The 20,234-nt window shown below is 38.1% G+C and overlaps 1 protein-coding gene across 3 annotated transcripts; it reads right to left on the bottom strand.

Annotated features, from left to right (window-relative positions):
• Positions 1 to 541: 541 nt before the first annotated feature.
• Positions 542 to 20,205, bottom strand: GEN1 (GEN1 Holliday junction 5' flap endonuclease). 3 transcript variants are annotated; one of them, XM_080387960.1, is made up of 14 exons: positions 20,125 to 20,205; positions 16,784 to 16,981; positions 13,667 to 13,853; positions 12,324 to 12,500; positions 11,736 to 11,846; positions 9,703 to 9,776; positions 9,073 to 9,161; positions 8,119 to 8,269; positions 7,965 to 8,001; positions 7,781 to 7,861; positions 6,371 to 6,501; positions 4,518 to 4,579; positions 3,816 to 3,959; positions 542 to 3,587 (listed from the first exon to the last, which is right to left on the bottom strand). In XM_080387960.1, exons 2-14 carry the CDS (start codon positions 16,942 to 16,944, stop codon positions 2,137 to 2,139), a joined length of 2,856 nt encoding a protein of 951 aa, XP_080244086.1. In that variant the 5' UTR covers positions 16,945 to 16,981; positions 20,125 to 20,205; the 3' UTR covers positions 542 to 2,136. The 3 variants fall into 3 exon arrangements, with proteins under 3 accessions (XP_080244086.1, XP_080244085.1, XP_080244087.1); XM_080387959.1 differs by having other exon boundaries at positions 19,948 to 20,154; XM_080387961.1 differs by lacking the exon at positions 20,125 to 20,205 and having other exon boundaries at positions 16,784 to 18,912.
• Positions 20,206 to 20,234: the final 29 nt, after the last annotated feature.

Genomic DNA, 20,234 nt, shown 5'->3' with positions numbered 1-20,234 from the left:
AATCAAGCAACAATCACCCCCAACGATAAATGTTCTTGTGTTTATTTCGCTGCAGCGAGCAGATATAGCCTAAACGAGAGGACATCCTATACAGCTGTTTCACATCTATTCCTGCTCCTAAGGTAGTGGCAGAAAACTTACACAAAATTGAGATGCGTTGCAAATGAAAAAATTGAAATTTTTCTGCTTTTCATGCTTGAACTGTACTTACAAAACCAGATTAATTTGTAGTGATAATAAGCAACAGTTTTTTCCCTGTGCAGATCTTAATATCTTATGATTGTATCTCATTTCTGGTTTCCATCATCCACAAAACACGAACTCATCATAATTCTAGCACAGTATTTTCAGCAAATCACCCATTAAATCAGTGACCTCAGCCAGATTTGGAAAACAGAAACCAAACTCTCCAAAAACCGCTCTTGCCCTCGAGTTCTAAAGAAAACACAGAAACCTACACACTGTGGGTAAAATTGTATGATCCCTCCCGCATGAGTGCATTCCCATATACTGGGAAGGGACAAAATTGAGGTCATCCACATGATCTTGGTGGTTTTATTAATGAAAATTCAAACTCTTGATTTCAACTTTCAGTGGTGTTCACAATCAGCAACAAGAAAAAGAAGCATACATAACCAATAACAATGTTTTCCCACAAGAAATGGTCTGATCTCTCCGCTACTGACCACTGTATAAGGAATCTCTCAATTTATGGTCCTCAAATCACTGCTACTCTTCTTCTCTTTCACAATTCTGTTCTTCTAGGATGCTCTCACATCAGCAGAGTGATTAGGTTTTCAAGAGACCATCTTCAAAACTGAAAATAAGTTCCCAATATATTGTTTTTTTTGCTTATTTCCATAATACATTTCTCATTTGGAAAAATCAACTATAAATAAACTTTCTCCATCTGCCCACAGAGGAAAATAAGAAACTGCCATTTTGATTAATTACATGTTGTATTATCTATAGACTGCACATTCTTCCTTAAAAGACATCTGGAATTTGGCTTCATAACTTTTAAACTGAACCGACGGTTTCATTAAGGCACGGATATTCTAAATTTCTGTTGTTAATACTGCATCTTGGTAGGAGCGGCCTTCCGTCTCGTTGGCCCATAGAAAGTTATGAACACTTAAATGCAGGGCAGGAGGCATATGCTAATAAGCTGTTGAAGACAACTTCTTTATGTACAAAACAGAGACTGCTTTATCATTAAAGAGGTAGGAAGAACACCTTCAAAAATGTAATTGTATTCAAGTTCCCCCTTTAAAAAAATAAATTACAGACTATTATTCAAAGAATCTGCAATATCATAATTGTATTTTGATTTTCTGTAACTTAACCTTCATTCTATTACAAATTATTTAGATGAGATTTCATATCCTTAAGAAAAAATGCCCCAAATTATACATGTTTGATTAAAACAGCTATCAAATTTCCTTAATTTCTTAAATTTCCTTAAATACAAAACCAGAATATCCTTATATGGCTTATTCCATTCTTTGGAAGACGCACACACTCAAATTAACAGTTTATTTACAGGACATGGCAGATATAAATTTAGTTACCCTGCAAGGTGCATCTGCTATGTGTCTCTATCTCATCCTTCGGAGATAATCAACACAAGCAGCATCCCAGGATTTGAAAACCATTTTAAAACTAGCAAAATTAAATTAGTGGAGCAGAATGGAAAATTTCTGTTGGGAAGAACTGTATCACTTTGTCTTATTAAGAATATCGAAGAGCAGTGCAGGCACTATTTTAATGTCTGGTTTTATAAGCAGGACTAATAGTTGTATGCAAAATTCTCACAACTGGCTGGACAAAAATCTTTATTTCATAAACAGACCTTATGCTCCCTTGTATACTGTACCTTGATGCTTATGTATCAAGCTCAGCATGTAATCAAGTCCAGAATAACTGGCATTTGCCTATAAACAACTATATTTGGTACTTTTGCTAACATTTTTGTTTCAAACTTTTACTCCAGTATGCAGTATTTTGCAGCTCTTCTTATCCATCAAAACTGTGTCCACTAAAAATTGATAGAGCATACTACAGAAACTTTGAGCAAGAACTCTGTAAGAGCGGAAGGCTGAGTCAACTGTTATCATGATCTATTTTGTGGAGAACTTAATTGATTTTGAGTCTTCCTTTTAGTCTTTCAGACAGGGGAAGGGGACTGTCTGCCCATGCGTCAGTCAGAACAGCACTTCCGGCTTGCTGTGTGACACCAGAACCTGACCTCTCAAATGGTTCTTCTGTACTTGGGGAACAATAAACTTCCTCTACACAGGATGGTTCTGGAGATATTTGCGATGAGAAACTATTACTGATTTTTTTCAAACTGGTCGTTTCCATCTCCCTTTTAATTAAAAGGGCTGAATCACTGTTTGTTCTTTTGGTAGTAACAATGTTACTCCTTCTCTTTATAAAAGATTTTTTAAACTGACCAGGGTTCAGTTGCTTCTTCTGCTGCTCATAAATTAGATTTTTATTCATGTTCCCATCATCACTGTCTTCACTAGAAGAACATTTGTTCTGACATACGCTCTTTTTAAAAAAAGAAGTTTTGCAAGTATTTTGAATACAAGCTTTTTTAATGTGATGGCCAGTTATGACATCTGCTGGTTTTGGAGGCACTGGAAGCATTTCACACCCAGGATGCCACGACTCTGTTTGCCCACTGAGGGCTAGAGATGTTGAACTGCTTCTATTATGGTCTTTTTGCACCATTTCAGCCAGGCTGTCAGCTTTTTTGTGCTGATCTTGATGAAAGTGTATGCTGGATTCCCTTGCATAGTTTTCTGATAGCACATTTTTACTTTCCTGCACTAGTTTATTTAACTGACATAAGGAAAAAGCATAATTTTTATCAGGATTCAATGTTTCTTTTGTTTGTTTAAAAGATTTCAAAGACTCCAGTTGCATTACACCTTCAGACAACAAAGGCTTTGATGGAATTGAAGTCTTCTTAAGTATTCCCTCACTTAAAGACCACTTCTGAAGTTCTCCCATAGCATCATCTGAAACCATATCATCTGCACTATCAGAACGATGTTGATCAGACTGCACAGCATCAGAATATTCTGAGCTACTTCTTACTGTTTCATGACCTAGCAGATGTGAGCGTTTTATGCATGTAGTTAAGTGAACTGCTGGATCATGGGTATCACCCCCATGGGCTGGTGAAGCGGTGAGGAAGGTTCCTTCCCAATCGATACTGCGCAGTTGTAGATCAGTGGAAGAGGATGACATCCCTGAATTTTTAGGCAATTGTGCTGGCAATACAGATGAGTCAGCCAATGTACTCTGCAAGAGCAAGTAAGGTGAAGTCAGAGAAAGAGCAGCTGCTGATGCTGGCATCTGAACAGCTGTTACACAGGAAGCTGCAGCTAACGCTACATCTTTTGATTCAGTACTTCTCTGGTGTATCTGGTGTTCTGGGGGAGTTTTTATATCTGACGTGGAGTCTTGCACAGGAAGAATCCCACATCTAGACTTTAAATTCATTTGAGACAGGAGATCACTAACTTCATCACAAACATCTGGCAATTTCTTCCCTTTTGGTCTGTCTTTCCTGCCTGAAAAAAATACATAAAAAGGGCCTATCAAAATGACATATTAAACACAGTTCAGATTTCCTGCTGCTGAAGTATAAAACGGTAAGATAAAATCACAGTCCCTGCAAGATATGCCCTGATCGCGGCAAAACATGATATTACTCAACAGTGGGAGAAATGTTTGTTGCTTTTTCTTCTTGTATTCTGGCAGGACCCTTAAGTTCATAAGAAATAAGCTTCTGGACTTACTTTTCTGTTTCTTCTTCAAAACTTCTGACTTCTCCACTTGATAAAGACCAACAACATCAGGATAAGCAGCCTGAAACAAAGACTCCTCCTCCACCGTGACTACAAACAACTCCACAGGCTCATCTTCTGCATCAACATAATATTCTAAAAAAATCATGAATATACATTAGACAGGTATATAGACACATATCAAAACAGGGAATAAGAAAAACAACAGAAGATTTATGAGTACAAAGAAGGTATGTAAAAAGGTCAATAGTACAATGTTGAGATTTAGCTACAAGTAAAATCTTTTTCTTTTTGCCAGTCTCCTGGCACAAACAGGCACGCTAAAGGTAGAAATCTGTCAGCACAGAAAATTCTCTAGCTGGTAAACAGTCACAGCTTCAGGTGCATAGTGAAATAAGATATGAAACACAGAGTCCAGGTCTTATTAACCTGTACCAGAAAAAGCACTTGAAGACTGAGTCCCTTGCTTTCTAGGTAGTTTGTTGGTTTTTTTTCTTAAAATAAACATTGCTTTTACTTTCAGGGTTATGTGAAATCTGATCCACATTTCCTATTGTTTTCACAAAACAGTTTCCAATTCATCCACATGCCATTGCTTCATAATGTTGTCAAAATCTTCTCCTTTTTAAAGCGTGTTTTTCTTTTTTCCTATGAACTCTTTTGTTCCACAATGTACACAGAAATGAGACCAACCTGGTTTTTGCCACTGAATTTCAAAACAAGGAATTCCATTTTTAACACGTGTCTTGACTATCCTGTAAGAACAAAAAGAAGCCCGTTATTTTGCTTAAATGGAAAATGAAAAATCTTAAGTTATCTAAAAATATTTTGGTACTCTAATTTGTAATGATTCAGAGGAAAAAAATATTCTTGTAACCGTGAAATTAATATACCTTTTAAAAAACACACTACTTCTCTGTGTAAGTTATACAGTAAAATTTAGGGCCTAGACTTGAGTACTGAAACATTTTTTTTTTTTTAATGATATAGCTCAGAGGAGCATAACAAGAAATCAAAAAGCTATTCTGTAACAGACAACTGTAACGCTGACTCCTACAAACATCAGTTTGATACCTTCAACTAATGCCACAGAGAAGACTGTTGCCATAGACAGTAATTTTCTGAATGACCTGACATAAATTTCTGCATCATTTATATCCTTTGCAGGAGAGCATGAAGAAGATAAAGCATGAAATGAGCAGGGACAGCCAGTCTTTATGAGGTTTTTCTAAAAAAACAATTATCTACACCCCAGTTTAATAGGTTCCTACTGTGAAGAGGCTCCTGCTGAATCATCACCACATTTTTAAACATTTGTAAAAAAAAAATCTTCTAGAGCCCACATGATCTATCTTTGAAACCCCTGAAACACTAGAAAGTGTTATAAGCAAAGGATGTCAATTAGTTCATTCATCAAGGTAAATGCTGGTAATTTATCTATCTAAATTTGTGTAAAAAGCAGACCCAACCAATCTCTCCACTCTTTTGAAAGGTAACACTGAATAGGAGAGCTTCTCTGTAAGTAATAACTTAACAGACTATGACACATCAACCCAGAAGAGACACTATTACATTGCTACTGACTATCCTCTGTCCCCCCAAATTACGGTCTATAAAATCTTGACCAGCATCAAGGAACACGGGAAAACTACTAACCTTCCTGCAATACAATAATTCGGGGGAGGTGGAATTTGAGTTTCATTTGGGAAACGAAACAGTCAGATACTAAAGCTAAAATAAGTCACAATTCCCTTCACACAGTGAAATTCACATTTACCAACAGACACAGTAGATTCTAAAAGTTTACATAAGTTTAAGAAAAGATCAGATAATTTAAAAAAATAAAATTACATAGAGGGCTGACAAGAACATAAGAAGGTACTACTTCTGGCTCAGAAAACCCTGAGTAACAGAAGCCTGGATGGTGGGAAAGTATTATAGGGGAAAATAGTTACATGCTTATCTTTCTTTTTCCTGCATATCCATTTTTAGTAACAGGACACTTGGTCATTTTTGTATTCCTAAATGCAGCAGTCCTGAATGAAAGTTTTGTTTTGAGAAGAAGGGGTAGCAGAATAGAACCATAATGCAATGATTTCATCGGACACATAGCACACAGACAGTCGGTAGGTCTGGTAAGAAATCAGAGAGCATGACTGAACCTGCAGATGCTCATTTCTAAGCTTAGGTTCTTATTTTGAATTATGGAAGTCAATTACACTTCTGCTAAGAACCTGAGCAAAGGGTCAAACCTGTAACGCTAAATCTCATGTGCAGATCCAAGGAAACAGAATAAAAAATAAGCACAGGAAAAAGCAGGCATTGTCAGAATGAAAGGAAACTGCTATATATCTTATGCTACTGCTGCACAAAGTAATAATTGGTGTACTGATCTAAATTTTTACCTCTCCTCAAAATGAGCATAAAGCTTGAGAAAGAGATGGAAGAAAATAATTAAATTTCTGTAAAAAAAGGAAAAAAAACCCATGTTTTTCATCCAGCAGCAGAAGTAAACATATTAAGTTCAAGAAATCAGGCTACATTACCGTATTGCCTGCAGTTGTTTTGAATCAACATATCCAGATTTTCTCTGGATCATATCATAACGTGTCAATAGTGCTAACAGTTTCTTACAAGCATAATGTTTGGTCCATTCCATCTTCTCAGAAGCAAATATCTGTCAGTATAAAAAAGAAAAAAAACACCCCAAACTTTAAAACGTTCTTATTCTGTTAGATATCAGGCTTAGACAGCTATCCTAGTAGGGACACAGGACTAAATACTGGAAAACTTCTAGAACGCTTTTATATATTACTGTAATGCCCAACAACATCTCACGGCCAAGGGAGGGAACAGTCATCCGTAACAGGGCAGATTCATTGGCTGCCAGTAACAAGCCAAGGGAACAGTTCTGTAGTGGCAGCAGCAGGGATAAGACAGTTGCTAAACCGTTTATCAGATTCAGATCAGCTACATAAGGATTTTGCATGTGAGAGAAGGATGAACACAGATTTTCATTAAAGCTGTATTACTTAACAGTGGTCTGTTATGGTATACATAACACATCATCAATCCTGGAAAATGAAACATTGTAAAGATCTGCTTTCAGCAATAAAAAAAAGACCATTTTTAGAAAACAATGCTAACATGCATATATTAACACCCCCAGCTCCGCTGCCCCCCCCCCCCAAAAAAAAAAAAAAGCAGCTTTACAGGATATTTATACAGGACAGAGGAATAATAAACCACTTTTGAGCTTTGTGCGCTTTTAAGTAAAGGGCCTCTGAACTTCAAAGCTGGCAGTATTGTGCTAAACAGAAGCTTGCTCTCTGGTTTAGGGAAAACACTCAACATTCAGAATAAAAGCCACTTCTGCTTGTCAGATACAAAACCTGATTATTTCAACAGCAAAAATATCATTGAAAAGAAAGCTTAACATTAAAAAAAGTCCACAATCATTACTTGCTATAATACCCAAAGTTACCATATACACACTACGTCAGTAGGATGATGGAAGAAGCATGAGTGAAAACAAAATCTCTATCTGTTATGCCTTTATGAAAGGCATATTAGAATAGAAAAGATAACATCCAGGATGCATATATTATGTCATATAACCCTACAGTAATTTATACACTGTATAGATAATGCAGCACTCAGCAACCCAATCTAGTAATACCATAAAGTGAAAAATAACACAATGTCAAGTGACACCCCCTCGTCCCCCCACCCCAAGTTCTTTCTCTCTAAATACCTACTTCCATCAACTGATTTTTTTCAAAGTCTTCCATTTTAGGCTTTCAAAAAAATGAGGTATATTAAGAAGTTGTAGCAAGATTCTTTAATTCTTATTTCCACTAAAATTACCAATGAAGATCAAAATTATCACAGATGCCCTCCTTACTAATGAACAAAAAACAAGTACAGAGCTGAATATCCAGTATTTTGTTATATACCTGAAAGGACAATAAATTTGGCCTTTGACATTCCTTTATGTTGATCAATTTATTCTTGTTTACAAGAAATTCTTCAATAACCTTGAGATAAAACAAAAAAAGAGGCAGTTTAAGAGAGGGAAGAAAAATGAAGTTTCAATTAATTGATTAAAAAAAACCATCTGTAAATAAGCTTGTTTGTTACCTCAGAGAATGGAAAGCCCTCACAACTGTTGGCTTTTCTGCAGGTAAAACAAATGGGTTAGGAACTGAATATAAATGCTAAACCCACAGAATTTAAATGCTCACCCTGCACAAAACCACAGGGAAAAGCAGTTCAATTTTCATGACATTCCTACTTTCTGATGCTGTCCTCCACTGCACTTGCTTGTTTCACTCGCTCTGACTGATGCCATTCACAAGGGCAACTCTGTTTGGAGTCACTGGGTTTGCAGCATCTATCACTTTCACAGAATTTACATCCACTGTGCTCATGTTCCTTGTAAGATCCTACAGAAGCAGATGCACTAAGTGTGAGGAGAAAAGGTTTCCAAAATTTCCAAAATCTAATTCTACAAATACAAAGCTCAGAACACATATGAAGCTAACATGAATAGCAGCTGTAAGCAGATCTGACTATATTAGTTGTGTTTATGTATCTACAGTGAAAACTAACAAATACAAGCAAACTTTTTTTTTTTAAACAGACTTTTCCCCCAAACAGTTTCAGACTTTATGCTGAAGACTTTATTACCTAAAAACTACAGAACTAGTCCATGACAACCTGGCCAATGGATATAAGTAACACGTTTGAAATAAGCTTTTCCTTCTCCAAGTGATGGGTTTGAATGGTTTCACTGACGAAAAATGCTACCAAAATGAGGTTCCTTAAGATTAATTAATTTTTAAGAAAACAGTGCAGCAAAACCCAGCAATGCCAATGTATTCAGTCCTCTGGAGGTAAGACCAGTTCAGGCAACCAAAGAAATCACTGCTTGTCAGCATAGCATACTTTATTGATAAAGTTAAAAAGGCAAATATCTGGGATCACATAACAGCATTGTGGTAACACTCCATCTGCTATCAACTAGTTTCACGTTTGAATAAAGGTTGTCCCCAGCCTCAAAAATAATTTATATACAATACACATATACAATATTGAAAATGTGAAGATAGCCCAGAAGTTGAATGACAAGAAAAACACTTTTTAATGCTAGTCATAAAAAAGCCCCTTACCACTCCCAACCCTACACATCCAGGACAAAAAGTAAATAATTAGGCTAAAAATTAAATTCAGCACTTTTTACACTGACCTGGATGATGGCACTCAGAACAGTGAGTTACCCTTTTAACAACCAAAGGTGGATTATTATCATACTGAAATTCTTTCCATTGTTGAAACCTAAAAGGATGATATTAAAAGGATTAAAAAATACTTTAAACTTTCATACTTAAAATAAAACTTTGAAAAACAGTCATTATACTTCTCAGGCATCTACCCGAGAAACAGTTTTCCAATTTATGAAGGTTTTTGGTTTGTTTTTTTTTTACAGTATACTATATGACTGACTGATTTCTAGTATTGACACACAGTGATCAGAAACACAGAAAGCATTAGGTATCTGATGTCCTGATCCACAACCCGATAAGAAATCGGCAAAAGGCTCTCATCAGTTGCTATGACTTCCTTTCCAATATATCAATATACTAGCTCAAGAGCTAGAAGCCAGCTAACGTATAGAATAATTAAGAAGCTTGCCTAGCAAAACACATGATTCATTTAGAAAGCAAAGTAAGGAATGTGGTAATCTCTCCCTGTACTCCTTCCCACCCCACCGTCAAATCAGAGTATTACAAACGTTATTTTGGAGCTGAAGCACATATTAGTAAGCCTTCGAATAAAATCTAAGTACTTCAGAATACAACAACAATTTTCATTTTACCTTTGCAATAAGTTTTGACCTCGTAAAGTCTCAATTAACTTTAAAGCTTGTTCCTTCCCAACTCCTGGAACACCCTATAGAGATAGAAATATTATTTAAAGACTAACAAGAGTATTCCGATTTTCATAAAAACTGCCTTCATAACATTTATGTAAAGAAATGACAAAAATGATCTCAGATGTTGAGAATAAACTGAGAATATTCTTGACCAAGTCCCAAAGTCAGAAAAGGTGAGAGATTACAGCTATACTACCGGTGTAACGCACAAGCTGCATAAAACATTCTTACACTCAGCAGCAACTCAGATAAAATCAGGTACAGAAAAAAGGTAGTAGAAAACAATAGGAAGATGTTTTGTTTGGTTTGTTTTCTTTCTTGCTATCTGCAACAGGACAACAATATAAAATACTGGTGACATTATTGCCAGATAACTGCCAGATTGCTGAAACTTTTCAGAATTGTCTTGGAAAGACAAGAAAAAGACAGATCTTTTGGATTTTAGAAGCAAAAGGCTGGAACTTAAGAGACGGAAGAAACCCAGTGAAAAGCTTTCACTCACAGGAAAGAGATGCTTTATGGCAATAGAAACAGCTTTGAATATTTGAAAACCTCAAGCACTTATACAAAATCAATTCTGAGAGGTGACAAAGAAAAGTGTAAGAGCATTTTCTGAAAAATGATTAAAACCCCCAGTAAAATAACAAAACCAACGAATTCCTTCCCTCCCTTTCAACAAAGGCTTGCTTGATTTTGATATTTACTCCATTATTACATCTGTAGCATGCACATCCTTTATAGGAAAGGAGACTACCACTATGGATAATACTTAGATAGGAACAGCAAATATATTCACAGAATCACAAAATGGTTTGGGTTGGAAGGAACCTTTACAGGTCATCTAGTCCACTCCCCCGGGCATAAGCAGGGACATCTTCAACTAGATCAGGTTGCTCAGAGCCCCATCCAACCTGATCTTGGAGGTCCCTCTTCTAGAACCTTGCTCATAGACTGAAATCCAGAACTTTGTAGTAACCCCTAGACATAATCTAGAGTAAAAGTCAATTGATTCAAAACAATCAGAGGAGGGCCACAAAGATGTTCAGAGGGCTAGAGCACCTCTCCCTGTAAGAAAAGGCTGGGGGAGTGGGGGTTGTTCAGCCTGGAGAAGAGAAGGTTCTGGGGAAACCTTATTGCAGTCTTTCAATACTTAAAGGGATCTTATAAGAAAGATGGGGACAGACTTTTTAGTGGGGCAGGCAGTGATAGGAAAAGGGGTAATGGCTTTAGACTGGAAGAGGGTATATTCAGATTTGCAATAAGGAAGAAATTCTTTACTGTGAGGGTGGTGAGGCACTGGACCAGGCTGCCCAGAGAAGTTGTGGATGCCCCATCCCTGGCAGTGCTCAAGGCCAGGCTGGATGGGGCTTTGAGCAACCTGGTCTAGTGGAAGGTGTCCCTGCCCATGGCAGGGGGGTTGGAACTAGATGATCTTTAAAGCTGCTTCCAACCCAAACCATTCCGTAGTTCACAAATCATATATTTATAAACAATAGAATTATAAGGGGATACATCCAAACTGCATCCAGAACTGGCATTACTAATAACTACAGTTCAAAATTATCACATTTAAGTCTTCCAAACAGCTTAGACACAGCTGTTTTTCTTATTTTCACAGCTGCTCTGCTAGGGATGTACTTATACACAAATGGTTATAAAGCATCCTCACAAACAACTGAATTCTCACACCTTTGCTCAATGCAATCAACTTATAAAATTTTGTCTTCACCTCTGTCATAGAAAAAGTCTGGAATAACATAACAGTTTCAGAAAGATTAATGCTCATGAACCATTTTGGATTATCTGTAAGCCTTCACAAATGAAATTTACAGTGACTTACTAAGCACCCTCTTCAACTAGATCTCAGTAAACATGCATTGCATACAGTTTTGTCAGCATGCACACATCTCCCTTGATACAGTTTATAGTTCTTCAAAACAGTGTAAGTACCTAATAAAAGTAATTATATTGCTTACCTTTGGAAGATAATCACAACCCAGAAGAACAGCTAGCCCAATCAAAGACTCTCTGTCGCAGCCAAGCTTCTCCTTAATAGAGGATATTGTGTAACAGTCAAGATGTGGATCCTGCAAGAGAAATTTATCGTACATTTTATTTTTGTAACATCAGGGAAGGAACTGCTCTGAGTCACATTCAGTTGTGATTGCTTATTGACCCACATCTGCAGGAAACAAGTCTATCCCATAAGAGGGGTCTTATTGCAAAAATACAGTTCTGGAATTTCAAGTTTTAAGTATGGGCATCAACTGTTGAAAACTGTTGAAAGAAACTAAAATAAACCAAGAGGTGGTTTTATTGTTTACTACCTGTAGAAAAAGTGTGACAAGACTAATACTATCCAGTACTAGTGGCTGTGTAAGTAATCTCAGGATTGCTAGTGAATCAAACAAAACGTTCCTGCCTTAAATGTACTACTTTAAACAAACCCAACCACTAGAGGATAAATGTGATAATATCTAAGTCATTGTTTCAAATCCCTTCTTTCTATTTCCTATTTTTGGAAGAGTCTAAAGAGAGGGTGGGAATGGGATGAGGTACATTACCTTGGCATTCATGGCAAAGTTCCTATAAACTGTCTGAGCTCCATATAGGAAGACATCTCCATCATTGGTAATGCAGCCATCAACATGTCCTTTTGCATTTAGGTATGCACACATCGCCTCTGCTTCCCCGGCTGCTTGAACGCAAGGGACACCTAAGCACTCCAGCAGTTCGAGACACTAGAAGAAGGAATCCAAAGGGGAAGGGAGAGTGAATGCTGAATTGGATCCACTTATGCGCTTTCTCAGGCAAAAGTGTATACAAAAACTGTTACTGCTGCACTGCCTATAGAACACTACATCAATACAAGCACTACTTTACGATAGTTTACTGTAACAGTGAAAAGAAATACCCAACTAAGAGCAAAGTACTAGTTATAGGACTTAAACACAGCATGATTAATGGTTACTCCTTCACAAAAATCTTTATAATTTAAATAGATATTTAGGATTTTTTCAGAAGAGTAACAGAGGAATATTTATCTTTGTGAAGCAACACTATTCACTAAAGTAGTAATACTGGGCTAGCACTGACATCTTTCAACAGGTGCCAGACTGTCTGAGAAAACTGTTGACTTAGTAAGATTAAACCACAGTATAGACATACTGACATACACTTCTTACAAATTTCAGAAAACAATAATTTTAGAACTTATGATTAAAACAGAAATTCATACATTCAATTTACTGAAGCCATGAGTCTCTATAAATTCTATTTCATAAAATTCTGAATAGATAAAAAGTGTATGTATCTGAAACAATGAATGAAGAAGAAAATTACTGAATAGGAAGTCTTTGCAACCAGAGTAATCTCAACCACCTATAAAGACAAGTACACAATCTTCCTTTTAGCCTAATCCAGCAGGTGTCCAACAAGTGTATCCTCTTTGCTATTCAACTACTTCACCAAATCGTAGACCTAGGTTACAAAACAGTTCGGCGTACCCTTTCAAAAACACACTAGCTTAGTTTACATAGGTACACAACACATTCCTGTTTTCCCATATACCCATCTAGAAAACAAACCCCAAGGTATCAATACTAACACTGTAAAAGAAAAAGAAAGCTCAATTTCTGTAATAAACACCCCATTATGACTGTGGTGCTCTACAGCACAACATGCACAGATACACATCAAACAACAAAACTATTCTGACATTGTCCCTCCTTCACAAGTTAACAGATGCTGTAAAGCCCAATTTCAAAGGCATGTGTTCCCTTAAAATTCAAAATTCTGTTGAAATTGGTTGTGTAGGAAACTATTGATTCTTTCAAGTTCTTGTATATAATTTGGTTAACATTTCTTCCTATCACATTGAAAATACCGAAACACAGCCTACAATTACCTCCTTTAAAATGGCTTTAAATGAAGATCTCCCTGTTCTTGCAGCTCCAGCTTTCTTTGAAGGTCCATAGCGCATCTCATTCCTCTTACTCATGGTGTCTGCTTTCAGCCTGGGAGCCTCTCCTTCCATGACAAACACTAGTTTAATTCCCATTGATGTTAAGAAAGAGAACCGAAAAAACAGGTTTCTGCAATAAAGCAAGGTGTTCCATAAGCTGCAGAACTAGCGAAGATTGATTTCTTCAGACATTTTCCTCATATTCCTCAGCAATAACCTTACCTTTCTCTCCACCTTTTATGATTCCCTCACCCCCAAGCTAACAGATCTCTCATCTATATCCCTGTCTTTGGCTGAAGTTGTTTTACTATGAACTTTACAAAATTCCCAAGAAAATACCACATAAGAATAAGAAAGATTTTTTTGGGTGTAAAAACATAAGCAAATTTAAAAGGCTTAATAAAAAACATTCAATATCCAAAGTCTGCTTCCAAACTCATTGCCACATTGACTCTTTTATATCAAATTTTAATCCCAAATCTCTCAATACAGGTACATTGATCCTGAGGTGACTGAATGCTGTAGTAATTAGACAGACTCATGGATGCCATTACCATGCAAATTTATTTCATATGCAAGCCAGTATCACTGACAGGTCAAGTTGTGGAGATCAGTGAAAAGTGGCATTCCTCTGGGGTCAATACTGGGACCAGCGCTGCTCCACACCTTTGTCAGCAACACAGACAGCGGGATCGAGCGCACCCTAACCAGGTTTGTCGACGACACCAAGAGGACTGGTGAGGCTGACACAATGGAGGGAAGGGATGCCATCCAGAGGGACCTTGACAGGCTTGAGAGCTGGGCCTGTGCGAACCTCATGAAGTTCAACAAGGCCAAGTGCAATGTTCTGCACATGGGTCAGGGCACTCCCAAACACAAATAGAGGCTGGGCGGAGAATGGATTTAGAGCAGACCCCACCTGGAGTACTGCATCCAGCTCTGGGGCCCCCAGCACAAGAAGGACATGGACCTGTTGGATTGAGTCCAGAGCAGGGCCACAAAGATGATCAGAGGGCTGGTGCACCTCTGTGGTGATGCAAGTCGAGGCGGACTTAAAAGAAACACTATGTCTGCGTGGCTGGGTTCGGACAAAATGGCCTTTATTGTTTATACAAACTATTTATGTATCTTAGACAGTGCAGGTGTTAGACCCTGATAGGTTTTTGTGTCCTTCCTCTTGCTTGCTATTTGCTGTTGCTGTAGATGCCTGTATGCTGTGGTTCTAAGTTCCAATTCTTCACATCCTGTTTACATACCTGACAATTTGTGGCTGTCTTAAAGGTACACGGCTAAGTCTTTGAGGTCAACTAACTTATCTGCAGATCCGCTGCAGACCCCAACACACCTCACCTATGAAGACAGGCTGAGAGAGCTGGGGTTGCTCAACTTGGAGAAGAGAAGGTTCTGGGGATACCTGACAGCAGCCTTCCAGTACCTAAAAAGGGCCTACAAAGAAGCTGGAGAGGGACTTTTTAGCAGGGCAGGTAGTGATAGGGCAAGGGGTAATGGCTTTAAACTTGAAGAGGGTATATTCAGATTGGCAATAAGGAAGAAATTCTTTACTGTGAGGGTGGTGAGGCACTGGAACAGGTTGCCCAGAGAAGCTGTAGATGCCCCATCCTTGGAAGTGTTCAAGGCCTGGTTGGATGGGGCTTTGAGCAACCTGGTCTAGTGGAAGATGTCCCTGCCCATGGCAGGGGGTTGCAAATAGATGATCTTTAAGGTCCCTTCTAACCCAAACTACTCTATGATGATGAATTTTGTAAGGAAGCAATGATAATATCTAGTCTACAATAGTAAAATTGAGAGCAGTTAACGTCAGACAACATATACTCTTTCCAGTAATTTCAGGATCAATCTTTCAAAGGGAGTGGACCAAACATTTCCATCTCTTCAATGACATGGAAAGACCATTACTCTGTACAGACTTTATTCGTACATTTGCTATTGGTAAAAAAGGATAAAGTGATCTTTTGAGGCTAGTCCTATTTCCAAAATAATATTAAAAAAAAATATAAAATCACTTACAGTAAGTTTCTCTAAAATACTTAACAAAACAGTTTAATTTCCAACTGCCTGAAAACATGTCTTTTTTGTTTTGGTTGAAATCTGTTCATCCCTTTGTCTTGCCTTGGGAAGACTGCATAGCGAGCTGGACTGATGTTTCCATTCCACTGAAAAAAGGACATCCTAACTAATGACCTTGGTGATGCTTCAAGTTTTACAGTTATTCATCCATTTGGGGTCATAAGCATAACATTTTAAGAAATTATTCTCAGAAGAGGCTGATATTTCATACCAGCTGAATTTAACAGAAGCCACAGCAACATTTAACAGTAGCTAGTAACTAAGCATTCTTGAGCTAATCAGTAAGATGTCATTTATGGAAATTTGTATGTACTTTCACTTTTGTCAGCATCATTTGCAAAAAACAGTGCTTTGGAGTTACAGTTGCTTATGCTTGCTTACCCCTTAAGTATGTGATTCATTTAAATTAAAAATATATTCTTCAAGGTTGTTCATAAGCCTGAAGAATAATTTAAACATATTTAATTCAACATGGGGTCTAACTAGAATTTTAATTTATAAGCCAGATGACGCTAGAGCATGCATGACTTATTATGGTCATGACTAGCATCCAAACCTCTGTGATAAACAGTTGAAACTCCCATACTACATTGCATCACAGAGCCTCAGAAATATACAGGAACTAGCACACTGATCTGTGTTGCTTGATAATCCCTGTATCACACAGTGCTATACTACAATAAGACAAACACGGTTCTGCTTACATCCATCTCATCCTTATCTACAGTTGAGACCTCAAGACAAAGTAGGCTGGGCCCAAGAACTTCTATTTGCAGCAGATCATTAAGTTGAATTCAGCCACTATAACAGAGTCTTCACTTCGAACCATTTACTTACGTAGTACAAGTGGTAACAACAGAATCAAAACAGTCACATGAATCTCAGAGGTAGTCTTAAATTTGGAGTAAGTATCGTACCTAAATTATGCAGCTCCAAGACGTCTGGCTACAAGTATTTATATGGATATCATACCTCAGATATGGCTTGGTAACTACTCCAATCATCTTTTTAACTGTCTGTGCTTCACAAACCCACAGACTTAAATCAACAGCAAGTGTTTTTCCCTTGAGTCTGCTCAAGTTGACAGGTTGTCTCACAGGCTCAAGGATTTGCCACAGATTAGTCACTCCCATTGTTCTAGCTTCTTTGTTGTCAGCACAAAGGTTTCAGCTGTGAAGACCAAGCAAAATAAAATACTTTCAGAATGTAACATGAAATATGACATATTACGAACACGAAGTTCAGAAAATAAATATTTAGTCATTATCAGTTTTACTTTTATAAGCCAAGAACACTTTCAATCAAGCCTTCTAAGTGTGTAGTGACTTCAGTTCACAGATGGTTAATTACTAAATACCTTCTTTGGACTGTACATTTTCACTGCTAATAGCCTGAACTTAAATGAAACCAAACATATTTGAGGGGATAAAATAAAAAACATTCATTTCCAAGTCTCATGTGTCCCTTACACATCGACAATCCAAGCTTTATTTAAAAACAAAGAAAACCCACGCCTCTAAAGGGAATTACTTCCTGATCTGAAGTGGTAGGACTCACATTAAAATGCTTCTGTTCAAACATAAGTAGCTTAAAGCTACTCGAAGAATATTTGCAATAATGACAGAATATAAAACTTTTCGTACTATTCCAAGATGACATAAGGAGGGATAATGGCCATAGATTATAGCTGGGGAAACTCAAGTTGGACTTCAGGGAGGAAAAAATAAAATATATATTAAAAAAATCACAGAGTACTGCAACACTGGTTTCCCAGAGGTCACAGAATCTCCATTCCTGAAGATTTTCAATATCCAGCCAGTATACTGTTTTACTGGTTAATCCAACACTGGTGGAAGTCCGCCTCTGAGCAGGGAATCAGCATTTATGACCTCCAGAGGCCGTTTCCAACAAACATTTCAACATTAATAACACCGTGTGATTGCAGAAACATGCCAGTCTGCACATTTTTACAATTTTAATTTTGGTATTGTGTGATTGGCACTACTTATAATGAATGCCAGATGAAAACATGCACCTATTAGGTGGCATATTTCTTTGTCTCTTATTTAACTTAATTTACATAGCTGTATTCTCCATGCTTCCCCACTACCAGATTTAATTTTCTTCCCTTTTATTATTCTTCTGGTTTCCATACCTTGCCAGTTCTAACAAATACTCTGCTTTTCACAAGACCAATCTATTCCTGCACAGTCTTATTGTACAAAGTTTGCCTTATGCTTAGCTCTCTACTCTTCCCTCTTCTTCCTCAATATTAGAAGATAAAAATCAAATAAAATTTGGAATGTTTTGTATTTCTTTCTTCCTGATTTTGATACTAGTGTATACTCAGGTAAAATAAACCCTTCCTTTGAATAGGCGATGACTAGATTAGCTAGCTACCTGTGCTCTAAGACCTGCTTATGATGCACGAGGAGCTACGCCACCTTGTGGTACCCAGCCATGTTAAATCCAGCAGTCTTCCACATTTAACACCATCACAGCCTGTCAGAACAGCAAGCCTGTCTTTGTAGGGTGCATTGTTTGATACTCTAGAACTGTTACAAAGCAAGGCAGCTAATCAATTCCAAGTTGTTTTTAAATCGCATTCTTCTGTTAAGATCTACTTTCAAAAGAAACAGTATTTCTCTAATCCATTTCTTTGAGTACTACAATCACTCAACCTGATTTTAGCTGCACATCTACTCGGCATAATGTATTGCTTTTGTTGTTGTTATCCCGAAGTACATAAAATGAGTTAAAAGGACAAATAACACATGCAAAAAACATGGCGTAATTTCTTGAAGTCCAGGATAATCAACCTCTGCGATGCACAGGGGAGGCTAACAAAAGCTGTCCAAACCTTCTCAAAGACAAGTGTGATATTCAACTTCAGCAAGATTTCTTGAAGTCCACCTAGAATTTTGATGTTATCACCTGGTTCCTGCCAGTCTGCATCAACGCAAATTTAAAAAAGCCACTGTGTTAGTTGTTTCCAAATATTTTTTTGGAACTTCACACGGTACTTAATAGGCAAGATAAACACACTACGAACTTTATAGTCCATAAGATTGAGAACAATAAAGAAAAAAAAAGTATAACCCCCTGAATTAATTATTGTTATTTGAGGACAAACGTTCTCCCTACCCCTATTCAATATATATCTAAAGTTGAGTTATGAAAGCCCGAGTCCCACCAGTCTTTTTTGAGAGTATTCAGTAAAATATTTAGGTCTGGATCTTGTATACAAACACAACTACTACTTTTAACAGAAGTTATCTGTCTGCTCAGATTTTCTTATTTATCACAAGCCTCAAATCTGCTTTCAGAGATGGTAACTTGCAAAGGGTGACTGATCCTGGGTTTTTTTTCCATATACTTAGAAATCACTGAAAACATCATGGTATTTTAAGATCACTGACCGAAAATATAAACTAAAAAACCCCAACTCAAGACCTCAGAGAAAACCTTCTGAATTTTCCACGGGGCCAGTATGTGCTACAGCTATATATCTTATACTAAGTTGTTTTTGGTTGGTTGGGTTTTTTTTGGGTTTTGTTGTGTTTTTGTTTTTTTTTACACAGTCAGAAAAGTAAGCCAGTTACTTCAAAATAACTACATAAGACATATAATGCTGAAATGTAATTCATACAGATATGCTTTCACCTATTGCCAAGGTAATTTGCAAAGACTGGCAAGCATAGCTTTAAGCCTGACCCAGAGGTCGCTTGAAAAAAGGAAGGAAAAAAACCGCACGACACGTTTATAACAACTCTCCTATTCCCTCTCTGTGCTGCTGCAATACTCCAGCGCTTGGTAGAGCTCTGCCAATAAACCTGAGCACCTGAAGCAAGCAGTAGCACGTTTCATCATTCACAGATTCCTCCTCAAATATTTTTTCCCCCTAGATAAAAACAAAACCGAGAAATTGCATGGAAGTGACATAACAAGACGCACAGTCATCTTGAACACAAACATCTGGAATTCCCGCCTTGATGCGACCTAGATAATAACGCACCACACAGCCAGGAAGAGACACTTCCCTGACCCACTGTGAGATGAACAGCCTTTGGGCGGGCTCTCCCTGACCCCCGGCCCCAGCCCGGGGCAGGGGTCCGCTCCCTCGCAACGCTGCCTACCTCCCGCCCGCGGGCGGACGCCTGCGGAGCCGAGGCTGCGGCGCCTAGAGGCTCCCGACACCTCCCCAGGGGAACCCGGGCTGCGCAGGGGGACCCGGCCAGACCGAGTTCCTAACTCCTAAGACCCCCACGGAAGAGGAGGGAAGAGGAGGGGATGAAAGCCCCGCGGCCGCTCACCCGCGCCGCGTTCCGCAGCCCTAACGGTCGTGCCGGCCGCGCGCCCCGCCTCAGCGGCAGCTCCGCCCCCTCGAAAATGGCGGGCTCTCGGAAACGGCCCCGCAGGGCGG

The sequence above is a fragment of the Falco punctatus genome, assembly GCF_963210335.1.
Source record: "Falco punctatus genome assembly, chromosome: 5".
NCBI classification, from domain to species: Eukaryota; Metazoa; Chordata; class Aves; order Falconiformes; family Falconidae; genus Falco; species Falco punctatus.
This window is presented reverse-complemented; position numbering and strand designations above follow the sequence as displayed.

Bases quoted from the DNA above. Each gene is read 5' to 3' on its own strand.
- GEN1 (XM_080387960.1), bottom strand. From the start codon at position 16,944: ATGGGAGTGACTAATCTGTGGCAAATCCTTGAGCCTGTGAGACAACCT. The intron at 8,270-9,072 runs GTCAGTGTAAAA...CTGCTTCTGTAG, and splicing joins TTCTGAGTGCCATCATCCAG to GATCTTACAAGGAACATGAG. The intron at 3,960-4,517 runs GTTGGTCTCATT...TGATTTTTTTAG, and splicing joins AATTCAGTGGCAAAAACCAG to AATATTATGTTGATGCAGAA.